At 39.7% G+C, this 16,012-nt stretch overlaps 1 protein-coding gene across 1 annotated transcript; it reads left to right on the top strand.

Annotated features, from left to right (window-relative positions):
* The first annotated feature begins 184 nt into the window (after nucleotides 1–184).
* On the top strand, nucleotides 185–15,618 carry nr1h3 (nuclear receptor subfamily 1, group H, member 3). The gene is made up of 11 exons (XM_078794660.1): nucleotides 185–323; nucleotides 3,610–3,800; nucleotides 5,028–5,110; nucleotides 5,375–5,617; nucleotides 6,631–6,897; nucleotides 6,987–7,192; nucleotides 7,522–7,701; nucleotides 7,948–8,047; nucleotides 9,580–9,693; nucleotides 9,796–9,890; nucleotides 13,384–15,618. Exons 3-11 carry the CDS (start codon nucleotides 5,068–5,070, stop codon nucleotides 13,528–13,530), a joined length of 1,395 nt encoding a protein of 464 aa, XP_078650786.1. The 5' UTR covers nucleotides 185–323; nucleotides 3,610–3,800; nucleotides 5,028–5,067; the 3' UTR covers nucleotides 13,531–15,618.
* The last annotated feature ends 394 nt before the right edge of the window (nucleotides 15,619–16,012 follow it).

The following is a 16,012-nucleotide window of genomic DNA, read 5'->3' as shown; positions in this document are numbered from 1 at the left end:
TATTAATGATTATTAATTCTTTCAGTTTTTATAATATTATCTGTTTGGGTGGTGATAAAGTGGCACGATTAAATGTGGCGCTTTTAGAAGGTGTTGAATATTGTATACACATTTGCAGCCATGTGATTGGATGCCGTTTCCTCATGAATACTCATAAGTCTTCTCTACTTCCTGTGTCGAGTCTGGGCCACCGCATCATATGACGTAACTACGCTGGCTAGCTAGCATGCTAACCAGTTAGCTTTGGTTGTCAAAGCCGCTGTCAGTAACCAAACGCGTGGAATAACCTCAATAAAAGAGCCGACAAACTCGCAAACTATCAGGCAAGTTCACACACTGTACCTTTTGTCACATCTGCCCTTCTCTTTTACATCTGGAGCACGAAGTTTGCCAAGTTGAACTTGTTAAGAGGGAGTTCCTGTCGAACGCACAGATATTGGCCTTGTTTAGATTACCCATCAAGCTAATCGCGCTCGAGTAGTGTATCCTTTTTAGTCAAATGTTACACAATATATTGACATCAGTGTCACAATCATCAACAGCCACACAGACAGCGGTTATATTTACAATTGCTTTTATGCCCTACAATAAAGCTAACAGGTACCGTCCGTGTTTTGTTCATTGTCAAGACGGCTTAACTTCCATAACTTGGCTACTGTTATCAGTAAACATGTGTTCAAAATGCAAACTTTGCTGTTGTTATTAGCCCGCAAAGCACGTATAACCTGTTTGAGTTTGCCAGTTCGTCATCTACGGGGGCCCTGGTTGCTGTCTAATCGGTTGCGAAACAACGCCAGTAGTGAACAAAATGTAGAATATTTCTATTAACAAAGTGACCAAAATAAATATGTCATGTATTAACGTCAACTAAATTTACATCAATAGCTAGTGGGCAATGACGGGCTACATTGTATTGTTAAGGACAGTGTGCTTGTTTGGTTTGATGTGTTTTGTTTTTCACAGAATTTCAAAACCTGCTCATCAAAATTATATGTAAGCAATTATTTGTATAATAAATCATATTGAGGCTTATTAGGTCAACATATAAATAAGTGTTTGGAGCAATGGGCACATAATTTGCACAATTGATCATGTTGTAAAAGTCCATGTTTGTGTGTGATTGAGTAAAACAGCTCTTTAATTTGTCATTTGAAAATGTACAACATTATCTAACGTTTTTAAAACACAACATTAAGCTTCCGGTTGTTGGTTTCAGTTTGTGTAGTGGTAGACACATGCTTGTGTGCCTTATCTTGATGTTTCCTGCGCTTCGTATGAGTATGTGGTGATTTTAAAGACGAGGTACATGCCATTCTATGTCTTATATCCCATCATAATGTGTTTGGGAATGAGGGCAAACACCAAATCAATCTGTGGCAGTCCAACTATATTTGTGGTGGGCCACCATAAGTAAATGAATATATGGGAAACACTGTGTTAAGATTAACCGGAGACTCTAAATTGTCATTGGGGTGTTTAATGTGAGTGTGAATGGTTGTATGGACAGTGACTTTTGTCATTACCCAAATTTATCTAGCTGTAACAGGTAAAGCCCTGTGATTTCTGCATTCAGGGAGTTGGCCAATAAAAACGGACTTTTCTGTTAAACACGGACTTTCACGGAAATGGACATTTGAAACATTTAACAAAATGTCTTCCTCTGAAACAGTTATGATCGTCTGACCGATGCAACACATCATAGAAAAGGACCGTTTGATTTGCTCAGCCCAACCCACCTACAGTACAGTATGGATAATCTCAGCGTCATGTTTTATTGTTGGTTATTGGTGTTATTTTTGAACGTTACGGTCTGTTAATGATCATGCAACCCGTGAAATAGTTTTGAAATCTCAAAAATATTCACACCCTGCTGCTTCCCAACGTCAACCTGGGCAGAGAGATCCCTGGGCAGAAGAAGTGAAAACATTTGAGAGTGTGTGAAAGGGTGTGGAACACTCATGTACTTCTTCTTCCATGTGTGTATATTTTGTGGGAACTTTGATTCTTCTCAGAAAGCCCTCTTGAAAGGCCTGACTCTTTGCTTTCACACCAAGATGTTGCTGAGTATGGGGGTCCACTTTGCTTCAGTAGAGAGGGTGACACCCATGTGTACTTTTAAAAAAGAAGAAAATCCACTCAGTCATGCTGACTATCAATTCCAACTCATGTTAAAGCTTTTGCTTTGAACAAATGCAGCAATGAGTCATTGGGTGCACATACAGCGGTGTGAAAAAGTGTTTGCACCCTTCCCGATTTCCTTTATTATTTTTTCCTGCATGTTAATTCATTCATATTCTATGCTGCTTAACCTCATTAGGGTCATGGGTCATTCACACTCACATTCATACCTATGGACAATTTGGAGTCGCCAATTAACCGGAGAAAACATGCAAACTCCACACAGAGATGTCCAAGCGGACAATCAAACACCAATCTTCTTGCTGTGTGGCGTGTACGCTAACCACTTGTCTGTCGTGCGGCCTCCTGCATATGTCACATATGAATGTTTCAGAACATCGAACAAACATTAGTCAATAATAACACAACTGAGCATGGAATGCAGTTTTTGTCACAAACAGATGTTCTGCTTGAGAAGTTTTTGGTAGACAGCAGAATTCATGGTTCCGTTGATCATCTTTATCCTGTTTATTGTAAGTCTTCTAGGTCCAGAAGCAGCAAAACAGCCCCAGACGATCACACTACCATCACCAACAGGGGAACAATCACTTTTTCCTCATACGGCCATGTAGGTTTCATTTAAAAACTGCATTGTGTATTCAGTTGTGTTGTCATTGACTAATATTTAAATTAATTTGATGATCTGAAACCCTTTTTCACACCACTGCAGCTATATGTAAATAATAATATTTAATTTTAAAGTTAACGTAATGACTGAAGGACTGAAACAATAGTCGGGTCTTCCACTATTTTACGGCATTTATTGATCAAAAAACTGCCTGGAAATGACTTTTCATTGACATTCACCTCCAAAAAACAAGCAGCAATGCACACAGCTGGTTAGTATTCCCAAATATTTACATCATATTCAGGTACCTGTGGTAATAGAGACCAGTAGGCTACACTGAATTTTGTATGACTAATAGCCTCTCATTATGTTTTACATTTAAATACTGTTTAAATTTTTTATTTTTTTTAAATGATTAATTTGTAGCAGTCTATGAAAACAAAAGGTGACTGACCGATAAGATGCGGTGGACATTGGACTTGAACAGAAATACCAGGGTGGGAATGACACGAGGTCACAGGCAGTAGAAATCTTTAGTAGCAAAAACTCCAATAAGTTTGACCAATAAAACTACCAGATTGGTTAACAAAGGTATTGTGTACAACAAAAACACTTTTTCCAGGTGTGTCTTTGTTGAAAAGAACATGGTTTCAGGCATTTGAGTGTGAAACAAGTTGGTAGAATTTGTGTTCATCACTTGTTGCCTGCTATGTTATGAGGTTGTCTGCGTAAAATAGATTACTCAAACAGGAAAGGACTGGACCACTGCTGGGGATTGAGAGAGCCATGCAGGCGACCAATAGTAACCTCTTATGTTCCCTCCCCTTTCTCTCGCCCTCTGTTTTCCCTCTTGCCTCCCATAGTGCGTTGTAGGAAGGGATTCATCTTCTCCCCGACTTTCACTCTCCTCAAGATATCAAGTCAATACACTTGGGGCCAATAAGTCAGACAGCCTTTGGCACCCTCGAGCAACATCAGTCCTCCACTGGCACAATAATCTTGACTGAGGATATGGACTGTGTGTGAGGCAATAAATAAGACATCAACATCAGAGGTAAGGCCGGTCTACAATCACTTTGTCTATTAAAAAAAGCAGGTCCTGATCTTTCGTGCTTTTTCAGATTTCTTTTTCTGTGTGTAGCGCATGTGGTTAGCACATCCTACAGCCAGGTGGCTCTAGCTTTGAATCTCAGACCTCTCTGCGTAGAGGTTTTGCCAATTTGTTCAGTTCAAGCATTTGTAACATTACAAATATATCATCTTGTCCCACAGACAGAGAACATACTTCAACAACTGTCCCTGCTGTTCTGAGACGTTCAACTCCTATCCGGCAGCATAGGAAACTAGAAATTGGGTCCAAACATCATCATTTATTGCTGTTTATATTTTATAAGCAGAAGATTCTACACTGTTACTAATTGTATTGAGTAGACAGGATGTTAAAGTATTTGTGTCAGTATGAGAATTGTTACAATTTAAAGTAGATGAGCTGCTGCAATTTAATTGTTTTTGTCTTTTTACCCTTTTAATGTGTAACCAATTCTTTATATATGAAACCTAATGTCTTTAGGTGTAGACCGGTTAGGATCAGCAAAGATTGTGTCTGGGTCTGCTGATAAGAATTTCCTGAATGCATCAGTGTGTGGCACATGACAAACTTTCATTTCTGCTTTTCTGCGAGCCTTTTCCTACAATCGGGGTGAAGATGCGCTCGGTTTGTGTTGTGGTTTAAAGCGTTCTAATAATAATTGATGACTTGCACCACTACAGTACTGTGTAGTAACACATCAGCTGGTGTTGTACACAACACACATGAGTGTATGCTATTCATCACATTTGAGTACTGTCTGCACAACCATTGCGGGGGTGTCAAACTCAATCGCACAGGGGGCCAAAATCCCAAAGCTAACTTTAGGTCGCGGGCCAAACAGGTCACCCCCTGCGCCCGCCATTCTTTTCTTTAATTTGAGTTAGTATCTTTTCACTCCTGCTTGGAATTTCCACTTTGCGATCCATCTCCTTTCCAGTCTATGAGGCTGTGAATGTGACTGCTGAATACATTGCATTACATTAACGGAGGTGATAACGTTTAGTAGAAGTTAACATGGGAGGCATGATCAGGCAATCTACACAATGCTTCCCTTTGCATGATTTTGTTTGATTTTGGTCACCTCTGACAAGACTTTTCTTAGTTAGTATTTATTTGTCCTTGAGTATGTCCAACCATCCTCTCCATATATTATTGAGTCTGATTGTTGTTGTTGTTTTTTTTTTTGCATAGGTACACGTTGGTTTCGTTATGACAACCTGTTGTGTAGAAGATGTCAACGCTGTCTGTGACTGATATCCCAGATGTTGGTCAAGGTAAGGTGTTTTTATTTGATTAGCTATTATATATTCTTTGACATAGATAAAATGACATTATGATTTCTTGTAAAATATACTGTCAGTTGTGCTAATTATAAGCATACTGTATATTTATATTATATGTAGTATATATGCTATATAAGCATATGTATATGATTTGGAACAGTTTTTTTCTCTTCTTTCAATGCCACAATGAACAGTCTTGCAAAATATATATTTCATGGAAAAATATGTGAGTTATTTTGTGTCCCACTTGTTCAGATGAGAGTAAAGTGTTTGACAGTGCTGCAGAGCTGCAGCTGGACTGCATGGTTGAGGAGAGCAATGGCAGCACCAGAATGAAGCGTGGAAGTCTGCTATCCCTGAGCGACTTGTCGCAGCCAGATGACTTCCGTGCACCTCCTCAGAATGGCCCCGCCATGACTGGGATGAACAGCCCTTTGTTAGTAGATCCAAGTGACATCAAACCTGATCCAGCAGTGGGTGACACATCTTCCAGCATAGGTGAAAAGAAAATATACTCTTCTACATATTGTATTAATATAATTATCATATCTTGTGTGAGTTCCTTGAAGTATTCATTTTAAACCTTATGTGCTTAAGTTGCTGGCTTACACAAAACATCTTGTCGAGACTTGTTATGAATCCAAGGTCTTAAGAAAAACAATGAAGTGTTTCAATTGGCCCACAGTAGACACAGCAGCAATTTCCTATTTTAAAGATGGATTTTAGAAATTGGATAATATTTACAATATAATAGAATACAGACTAGTATAGTCTGTGTTGTTATTGCATGAATTACACAATTTAATCCGGATTGGTGCCATACTCAAAATAAATACTCCTAGAAATAGGACACATTGAACATAATATTTTGATACTGAGTATTTGGTCCTTTTCAAAAGCCAGGATCAGTTTTTGAAGTTCATTCATTCATTCCTTCATTTTCTACCACTTATTCTCACAGTAGCGATGCTGCTGGAGCCTATCCCAGCTGTCTTCAGGCGAGAGGCGGGGTACACCCTGGACTCACATTCATATCTATGGACAATTTGGAGTGGCCAATTAACCTAGCATGTTTTTGGAATGTGGGATGAAACCGGAGTACCCGGAGAAAACCCACGCATGCACGGGGAGAACATGCAAACTCCACACAGAAATGCTGATGGTGGAATTCTAGTCGGGTCTCCTAGCTGTGAGGCCTGCGCGCTAACCACTCATGCAGCCACGTTTTTTGGAAGTTGTTGCTATATAAATGTCCAGTATAGTCTTCATTTCCATGAGTGAGAAGTCACAGTGATTGTCACTGTGTTGCTTCACTGCGGTGCTCTAAACTATTCTCATTTGACAATGTCAGGAAAAAAACCTGACAAGGTTCAAATGCATCAATGTCACATATCTGTAGTACTTCACAGACATATATCTTTTTCTGGGATTTTCATCTTTACCACAGTTTCAGCATATAAAGCGTAGAAAATGAACTGCTTTATCCCCTCTTTCTTTCCACTATTGCGTAGATGGTCAGCCAGTCAAGAGAAAGAAGGGTCCTGCCCCTAAAATGCTGGGGAACGAGGTGTGCAGTGTATGTGGTGACAAGGCCTCCGGCTTCCACTACAACGTACTAAGCTGTGAGGGCTGCAAGGGCTTTTTTCGACGCAGTGTCATTAAAAGTGCCCAGTACTCCTGCAAGAACAACGGACGCTGTGAAATGGATATGTACATGCGACGCAAGTGCCAGCAATGCCGCCTACGCAAGTGTCGCGAGGCAGGCATGCTAGAGCAGTGTGAGTGTTTATGTTCCACTTTTGTCTGAAGCACTATCATACATTCATTGTCTCAGTTTTTTTCGAACTATATGCTCTTTGTTACATAGGTGTTCTCTCTGAAGAGCAAATCAGACTAAAGAAGATGAAGAAGCAGCAGGATGAGGAAACGGCGCGTTCATCTACGGTGGTCACTCCCACTCCTCCACAGGAAGCAGCTTCACTGGATCCACAGCAGCAGGAAATGATTGAAAAACTGGTGGCTATGCAGAAGCAATGCAACAAAAGATCCTTCCTCGATCGACCGAAAGTGACGGTATATAAATATGTCAGCATTTAAATGCTGCAATTTCTTTTATTCTTCTCAGGTTCTCCACAATGCTTAAGATATGGTGGCTGCAGCAAACAGAAAAGACGCTCATTTCTGAAGGAGAAGCACACAATTGTTTCTTTCATCCTTGTCATTATACTGTACAGTATATAGTGTATGTTAGTCCCTTTAAGAGGTACCTTTTTACTACCTTTTTTGGAACAAATCAGCTATGTAGATAAAATTGTCAAACGGGTAAAAATAAGTAACGCTATTTATTTAGGCATGGTGGGTGTGTGGTTAATCATAGTGACTGCCTCTGTGTGTAAAAACAGCCGTGGCCACAGAATCAGGATCTACAGAATCGAGAAGTGCGTCAGCAGCGTTTCGCCCACTTCACTGAGCTCGCCATCATGTCAGTACAGGAGATAGTGGATTTTGCCAAGCAGCTCCCTGGATTTCTTGAGCTCACAAGAGAGGACCAGATTGCTCTGTTGAAGACGTCAACCATAGAAGTATGTTTGTTTCTATTTTCATATGATAATGTTGATTCAAAGTCTATAATCATTTGCTCGTGACAAACACATTTTAAATATGAAGTAAGCACTTTTCACAATTCATTGCACCTTTAGCCTTTTATCGAAGAATTCTGTTCAATTCTTCTTCTCTATCATGTTTAATCAGTTGTATCTTACTTGTATATGTTGACTATATTTACATGACTGCTGTTGGAATATTTCATGTCTTTGTCTCTTCATCAGATTATGCTGCTGGAGACATCTCGTCGATACAACCCTGCCATTGAGAGCATAACATTTCTGAAGGATTTTAGCTATAATAAGGAGGATTTCGCAAAAGCAGGTACATTTTAGTGGATGGTTATGAACATTGTCAAACAGAAGTATTAGGTTGTAATTTGTAATTGGGTCCAGACCCGATCAAGATAATTGAATTTCCGCAAAATAGTATTCAATATTAGTAAATTGAATATTTTGTGGGCGGCACGGTGGTCTAGGGGTTAGCGCGCAGACCTCACAGCTAGGAGGTCAGGGTTCAATCCCACCCTCGGGCATCTCTGTGTGGAGTTTGCATGTTCTCCCCGTGCATGCGTGGGTTTTCTCCGGGTACTCCGGTTTCCTCCCACATTCCAAAAACATGCTAGGTTAATTGGTGACTCCAAATTGTCCATAGGTATGAATGTGAGTGTGAATGGTTGTTTGTCTATATGTGCCCTGTGATTGGCTGGCGACCAGTCTAGGGTGTACCCCGCCTTACGCCCGAAGACAGCTCGTGAGGAAAAGCGGTAGAAAATGAATGAATGAATGAATATTTTGTTACAATTATTAGAGCCCTTTGGACCTGAAATAACACCCCTATAGTCACCTTTACACTCATATTATGCAGTATAGAAGATATAATCAGAGAAACTAAGCCATTTAAGACATAAATAAGGTTCACTTGTGTTTCAATAAACATGTGGACAGGAAGTGACGTTGGGGATTCATAGTTGAGTTTTAGCTGGAGCACGGTCGCAACACTACCCAGTGTTATGATGATTAAGATAATAATGACTAGAATTAGCTGCACGGCGGTCGACTGGTTAGTGCGCAGAGCACAGCTAAGAGACCCGAGTTCAATCCCACCCTCGGCCATCTCTGTGTGGAGTTTGCATGTTCTCCCAGTGCATGCGTGGATTTTCTTTGGGTACTCCGGTTTCCTCCCACATTCCAAAAACATGCTAGGTTAATTGGCCACTCCAAATTGTCCATAGGTATGAATTTGAGTGTGAATGGTTGTTTGTCTATATGTGCCCTGTGATTGGCTGGCCACCAGTCCAGGGTGTACCCCGCCTCTGGTCCGAAGACACCTGGGATAGGCTCCAGAACCCCCCGCGACCCTCGTGAGGTTAAGCGGTAGAAAATGAATGAAGGAATTATTACTATTATAGTGCCTATCGGGAGATAATTCAATAATAATAAAAAGAATTGTTGTTGCCGTCAATCTAGACTGCTGCATGATACAAATGACACCTAGTAGCCAGACTGCAGTCCCTTAATCCCTTAAACTGTATTTGTATTTTAGTTTATATAGGTATTATTATGTTTAAAAATGCTCAATGTAGGCCAAGACCCTTTCTTCAATTGCTATTGTTTACTTGTCATACAATCCATGAATGAATCACAAATATAGGGGAGACACTGTACGCAATCATTTCCATTCCTTATGTTATTTAATGCAAATGCTATCCTTTATGCTTAGATATCTTTATAGAGACTTTTGAGCGATGTGCTTCCCCCACAGTCATTTTAACTTTGTATAGACTATTATTTAGACATGAATTTGAACTGGTTAAAAAACACCACACTTGTGTCTTGTCCCTTTCTTCTCAACAGGCCTTCAGTTTGAGTTCATTAATCCCATCTTTGAGTTTTCTAAAGGAATGAATGACCTGCAACTGGATGAAGCTGAGTATGCTCTGCTCATTGCCATCAATATATTTTCAGCAGGTAATTTCCATCCTGAGTGAAGATAAGAACCATCATTGTATTTAGCAGATGACATGAATCATATGCTCCTGAAGGAAAATGTTCTGACCTTTCTTTTTTTAGATCGGCCAAATGTGCAGGATCATGATCTTGTGGAGAGGCTACAGCAACCATATGTTGACGCTCTGCGTGCTTACATCATGATAAAGAGACCAAATGTAAGTGGCCGCTGGTTTACATAACAGCTTCTCTTCTTACACATTGTGTGTCAACATGATCTTGTGATCTTGTTGTCGTCATCAAAACAAGCTCATGACTGGGAGTAACTTATGGATATACAGTGCATCCAGAAAGTATTCACAGCGCTTCACTTTTTCTACATTTTGTCATGTTACAGCCTCATTCCAAACTGTATTAAATTAATCTCTTACCTCAAAATTCTACACAAAATACTCCATTATGACAATGTGACAATGTGTTTTTTTGACATGTTTTGAATTTATTAAAAATAGACAACAACAAAAAATCACATTTACATAAGTATTCACAGCCTTTGCCATGAAGTTCAAAATTGAGCTCAGGTGCATCTTTTTTCCACTGATCATCCTTGAGATCTTTCTACAGCTTAATTGGAGTCCACCTGCAGTAAATTCAGTTGATTGGACATGATTTGGAAATATAATAACTGTCTATATAAGGTCCCACAGTTGACTGTGCATGTCAGAGCACAAACACCAAGCATGAAGTCAAAAGAACTGTCTGTAGACCTGCGAGACAGGATTGTCTTGAGGCACAAATCTGGGGAAGGATACAGAAACATTTCTGCTGCTTTGAAGGTCCCAATGAGCACAGTGGCCTCCATTATTCGTAAATGGAAGACGTTTGGAACCACCAGGACTCTTCCTAGAGCTGGCCGGCCTTCTAAACTGAGCTATCGGGGAAGAAGGGCCTTAGTCAGGGAGGTGACCAAGGCCCCGATGGTCACTCTGTCAGAGCTCCAGCGTTCCTCTGTGGAGAGAGGAGAGCCTTCCAGAAGGACAACCATCTCTGCAGCAATCCACCAATCAGGCCTGTATGGTAGAGTGGCCAGACGAAAGCCACTCCTTAGTAAAAGGAACATGGCAGCCCGTCTGGAATTTGCCAAAAAGCACCTGAATGACTCTCAGACCATGAGAAACAAAATTCTCTGGTCTGATGAGACAAAGATTGAACTCTTTGGTGTGAATGCCAGGCGCCATGTTTGGAGGAAACCAGGCACTGCTCATCACCAGGCCAATACCATCCCTACAGTGAAGCATGGTGGTGGCAGCATCATGCTGTGGGGATGTTTTTCAGCAGCAGGAACTGGCAGACTAGTCAGGATAGTAGGAAAAATGAATATATAATAGAGATATATAGAGATATCCTGGATGAAAACCTGCTCCAGAGCGCTCTTGACCTCAGTAGACTGGTCATGTACCTTGACCATATAGACAGTAGACATTAGCACACAGCCAAGATCTCAAAAGATTGGCTTCAGAACCACTCTGTGAATGTCCTGGAGTGGCCCAGCCAGAGTCCAGACTTGAATCCGATCGAACATCTCTGGAGAGATCTGAAAATGGCTGTGCACAGACGTCTCCCATCCAACCTGATGGAGCTTGAGACTTATTGCAAAGAAGAATGGGCAAAACTGCCTAAAGATAGGTGTGCTAAACTTGTGGGGTCATATTCAAAAAGACTTGAGGCTGTAATTGCTGCCAAAGGTGGATCAACAAAGTATTAAGCAAAGGCTGTGAATACTTATGTAAATGTGATTTTTTTGTTTTCTATTTTTAATAAATTCAAAACATGTCAAAAAAAACTTTTTTCACATCGTCATAATGGAGTATTTTGTGTAGAATTTTGAGGTAAGAGGTTAATTTAATACAGTTTGGAATGAGGCTGTAACATGACAAAATGTAGAAAAAGTGAAGCGCTGTGAATACTTTCCGGATGCACTGTATTGGATTGGTGGTGCAGAAGCGACACACGCGTCATTACACCGAAAAAAAGACAAAGCCGTCTGTTAGAGAGGCAAAATTTACAGAGGCAAGGTTTTCAACACTCCTGTGGTGTATTGGCCCACTTGCCATTTCGACAAAAGAAAACAGGAAGTGCATTATTACGACAAAGACATCTGCTGCATCAATGCTAAGCAATAATGTCACGTTGTAGTCCCGCTTATGTCACCAACACTCACCCATGCAGATATATATCAGGGCTCGACAATAACGATGTACCGATGGCCCGGGGCAAGTTAAAACCAAATTGGGGCAAGTAAATCCAATCAGTGATATTCCTGTGGGGCAAGTGCAAAAGCGGTTCTTGTTGGGTGTTGGTAAAACGCGGACTGCGACTGGTAATTTGCAAACCAATTCTTGCAAATCTTGAAATGGACCAATCAAAATCGTTTATTTAGACCGCGGTCCGTAGTCCACAGTCTGCGTTTTACCCACACCCGTTCTTGTTGGCGATCAACCAATGAGCGATGGTTTGACTATGAAAACATCTATCATGGCGTCCCTGCCAACATGGTCTAATTGTTCAACAACTTGTGAAGGAAAACAGCAAAAAGTGATGAAGCAGTGCCTCCTAAACAAGTATTTTATTAGCGGCAGCAAATCAAATGATGGCACAGGTGAGTGAATCACATTGCTGTGACAATTTGAAGTGGTCACAATGAAACACCACCGATTAGATCCAATACCAAGTGCTGATTTTGCACAAGCTACAAAATCTAGCGCTTCCATTTCTCTGTGGATTTTTCTCACCTTTGCTTCACAAATTATTGTTTGACCATTGAGCATTTTTTTCTGGATTAAAAACACTTTACTAGTACACAAATGTGTCTATTCAATAATGTTTCATTGTGGTGCACAACTTATAAATATCACTGATTACTACGACTACCATGTGTAAGGTAGTATGGCATGCCATGTTAACATACATATACACAATTTTTCAGACATTCCTCCAAATACAATGCATCAGTACTATTATCTGATGAATTATCAGCATATATTGATGTATGATATCATTATGGCAGTCTTTTCATTTTACATGGGGCAAGGAGGATTCCCCATGGGCAAGTCATTTTTGTTTTTAATGTAGAGCCCTGTGTATGTATATGTATGTATATATATATATATATATATATATATATATTTTTTTTTTTTTTCTTCAGCCCCCAAACCAGAAAAAAAGCATTTTTGGTTAGGGCGAGGCATCAGTATCTGACATTTTACAGTCTTAATCATTGCTCATCACTGTTCAAATACTCCCAGGGCTACTAGTAACGACAACCATGTTTTTGTGATCAATTGGTATATTATAAATGATAAAGTTTGTCAGATGTGAACTTAAAACCTGGGTGTCACTGTTGGTTCCCAAAGTACTTTCAGAGGAATCCTTGCCTTTACTAATGCATGCTTTTCCCTTATGTGGTGCTTTATGAAGAAAGTGCTTTGGTGAAATGAAAGCTCTTTCCAGCATTGTGCAACTATTTTATGTCAGTCGTTGTAATAATCAAACGGGCCAGTACATTGTTTAGAGGCATCCATCTTGATGGAGGACAATGAATGAAATTGTGAGAATCCGAGTCACGGCCCTACACATGTTTTAGCATTTTCAATCAAAGGAATTAACCGGTTAACTTTGACGATGCTTAAAAAAATCTGATTTGTTCTTCAGGACCACTTGATGTTCCCACGCATGCTGATGAAGCTGGTGAGCCTTCGTACACTGAGCAGCGTGCATTCCGAGCAGGTTTTTGCCCTTCGCCTTCAGGACAAGAAGCTTCCCCCACTGCTGTCTGAAATCTGGGACGTCAATGAGTGACTGCAGTCCCGATATCACACTCCTTGGCTTTTTGAATCTCGGGACTGATGTGGCATCACACAGGAGACTGAGCCTTTCTCATCTGGTCATGGACTTGTCGCATTGCGCTGCTGTTGGACTCGATGCAGGAGTTTCAGTGCCCTTTGCTCTGAGAAAGCTTTCTTAGTTTTAGACTTGTTCTTCCTCTTTCTGGATGTTGACATGAATTTGCCAACGTGAAATGCCAGGGTAGGCTTTTGAATGATTTCTTCCTGATTCTGTTAAAGGGTATTTGAAAATGGAGTGCAGATCTATTGTTTTTATCTAACGGCTTCAGTCAAAAATGCTTAGTTGCTTCTGTCATGATTCAGGCTGGGCTGTCAGTTAATTTATTTGGTAGGCCTACCAACTTGGTTAGAGTCCACCTGCAGCTGCAGCTCACGTCAATGTTAGGCCAGTGTTGTGCATCCTAGTGTGGGAAATGTTTGTGTGCATTTTGGAAGCAGTACAGTACAGTACTAAGGTGGTGTAGTTGCTCAGGTAAACTAATGTGAAGTAGAGTAATCTTTTAATAGATCACTTGTGTGCCCAATGGTGTCGCTTTTATCAATGATGATGCACGCAAATAATTTATTTTCATAAGACAAAATAAATGTGTGGAGTGCACAAGTGTCCACAAGATTGTATGATTAAATACAAAAAAAATCAGTTAACAATAGCAATCTGCAAGTGGCGTGATCAGTCGGGAACAAGAGTGTGGAAAGAAACATAACTATGTTTGAAAGTGGAGATGCAAAAACCATACTCGGCATCAACTTTAACTGGTAATATCTTGGATATATATGGTGTGAAATCAACTGGAATGTATAGCGAACATTGAACATTCTCTGACAAAAGAAAGACTGATGCCTATTTTCATGATTGTGCTTCCTCCTGTAGTAAAAAATATACTACGGACAATGGTGGAAGTAATTCTTTTATTTGTTCAGCCATAATTTTCACTTTATTTATAGGCTTCAGATCTTTCGGAAGCGGAAGATCCCCTCATTGCACTGCTTGAATTAACAGTTTCTAAATGGTCTTTTCCGACATCACATTACCATAACTGCTGTTTAATGACAAACGCCACCAACCATTTCACATCGTCTTTCTTAATATTATTTCACACAACCAGTTGAAGTACATTTTTTCATGTGAGATTACTACAGTTCATAGGATCCTTTGCATAGTTGGGAATGTTGCAGTAAAAATGATATTTTATATGAGCACAAAGCATTGCAGTAATGGAGATGTTTGTCAATTGTAACAGCAGGCCTGCTTTGGCTTGGTGATTGAGACATGAACTGATGATATTCGAATGTCTTTTTTTTTTTTAAACAATCTTCCACATTATCAAAATGTGTTTAAAAGGTTTTTCATAACAGATGTTAGCTTGTCCTACCGGGGAAAGCACAGATGTTTCAAATATGCCAAACAATGAATGGCTATGTTTTTATTGAGATTGGCGTGGTAGTTGGCTGAAACTGAAGTGTAAAATGTACCGTTTGTAACCATGCAGGTCGCATGTTAACTTCCAAAATGTGTCTAAATTTGAATCTGGAATGGGGTGGAGTGTGTGTGTTACAGACCATAACCAATCACAAGAAGAGTACTTAACAACACTTGAAAGTAAAAGTATTCACTGGTCATTTTAATACTTGGGTTGTATTTTACATTCATGTGATCATATGTAAAAACCAAAAGCATTGATATTTGTATTAAATAAGCAAATTGAATGAATTCAGCAGTGTAGTAGCCTGCAAGGTAGTTTGTGTACTGTCCTCATCAATTGTACGTGCTAAAACCTGTCCATGTTTGGCTAACGTGCTGACTGTACGTAATATGTTAAATTGTGCTGTTTGAAACTTCTGATCTCTAAATCTTGTTCTGTCTGCAAAGGGTGATGCTGTAAAGATGGTTGATATATAGAATTATATTTTAATACATGTAGCTCCCAGGAATCATCTGTTGTGTTTTTACATCAAATTAAAGCCGGAAGAAAGATGAATCTTCATACATTTTTAGTGAGAATATGTACAGTACATTTTGAAAAATAAATACTGGATCACATTTTTGGTCATTATGAAAATTGATAAAAAAAATTCACCATTTTCTTAATTATTTACCTTATGTAACAAATAAGTGGCCCAAACTACTATAATAACAAATTAAGTATTGCACGATTACACTAAATAATTTATACCAAACTTTGAAGACAAATGGCACACAAAGCAAGGGACAATCCATTGTCTATAATCCTACTTTTAGTACTTTTTACTCTTGGTCCACATACTGTAGTAATACCGTACAGTGTTCCACTCCTACTACCAATACATCACCTGGTTTATTTACATGTTAGTAAAATCTAAATGATACGATCATTTATTATGCGTTTGCATCCATGTTGTCATAAAGCATATAGTACCCCAGCCTTGCTAGTATCTCTACAATAAATCAGCCTGCG

Source organism: Doryrhamphus excisus, linkage group LG11 (assembly GCF_037039965.1).
Source record: "Doryrhamphus excisus strain RoL-2023G ecotype Guam linkage group LG11, RoL_Dexc_Guam_v1.1, whole genome shotgun sequence".
Taxonomy (NCBI): domain Eukaryota; kingdom Metazoa; phylum Chordata; class Actinopteri; order Syngnathiformes; family Syngnathidae; genus Doryrhamphus; species Doryrhamphus excisus.
Note: the sequence above shows the minus strand (reverse complement) of the source record. Positions and strands in the feature narration are given on the sequence as shown.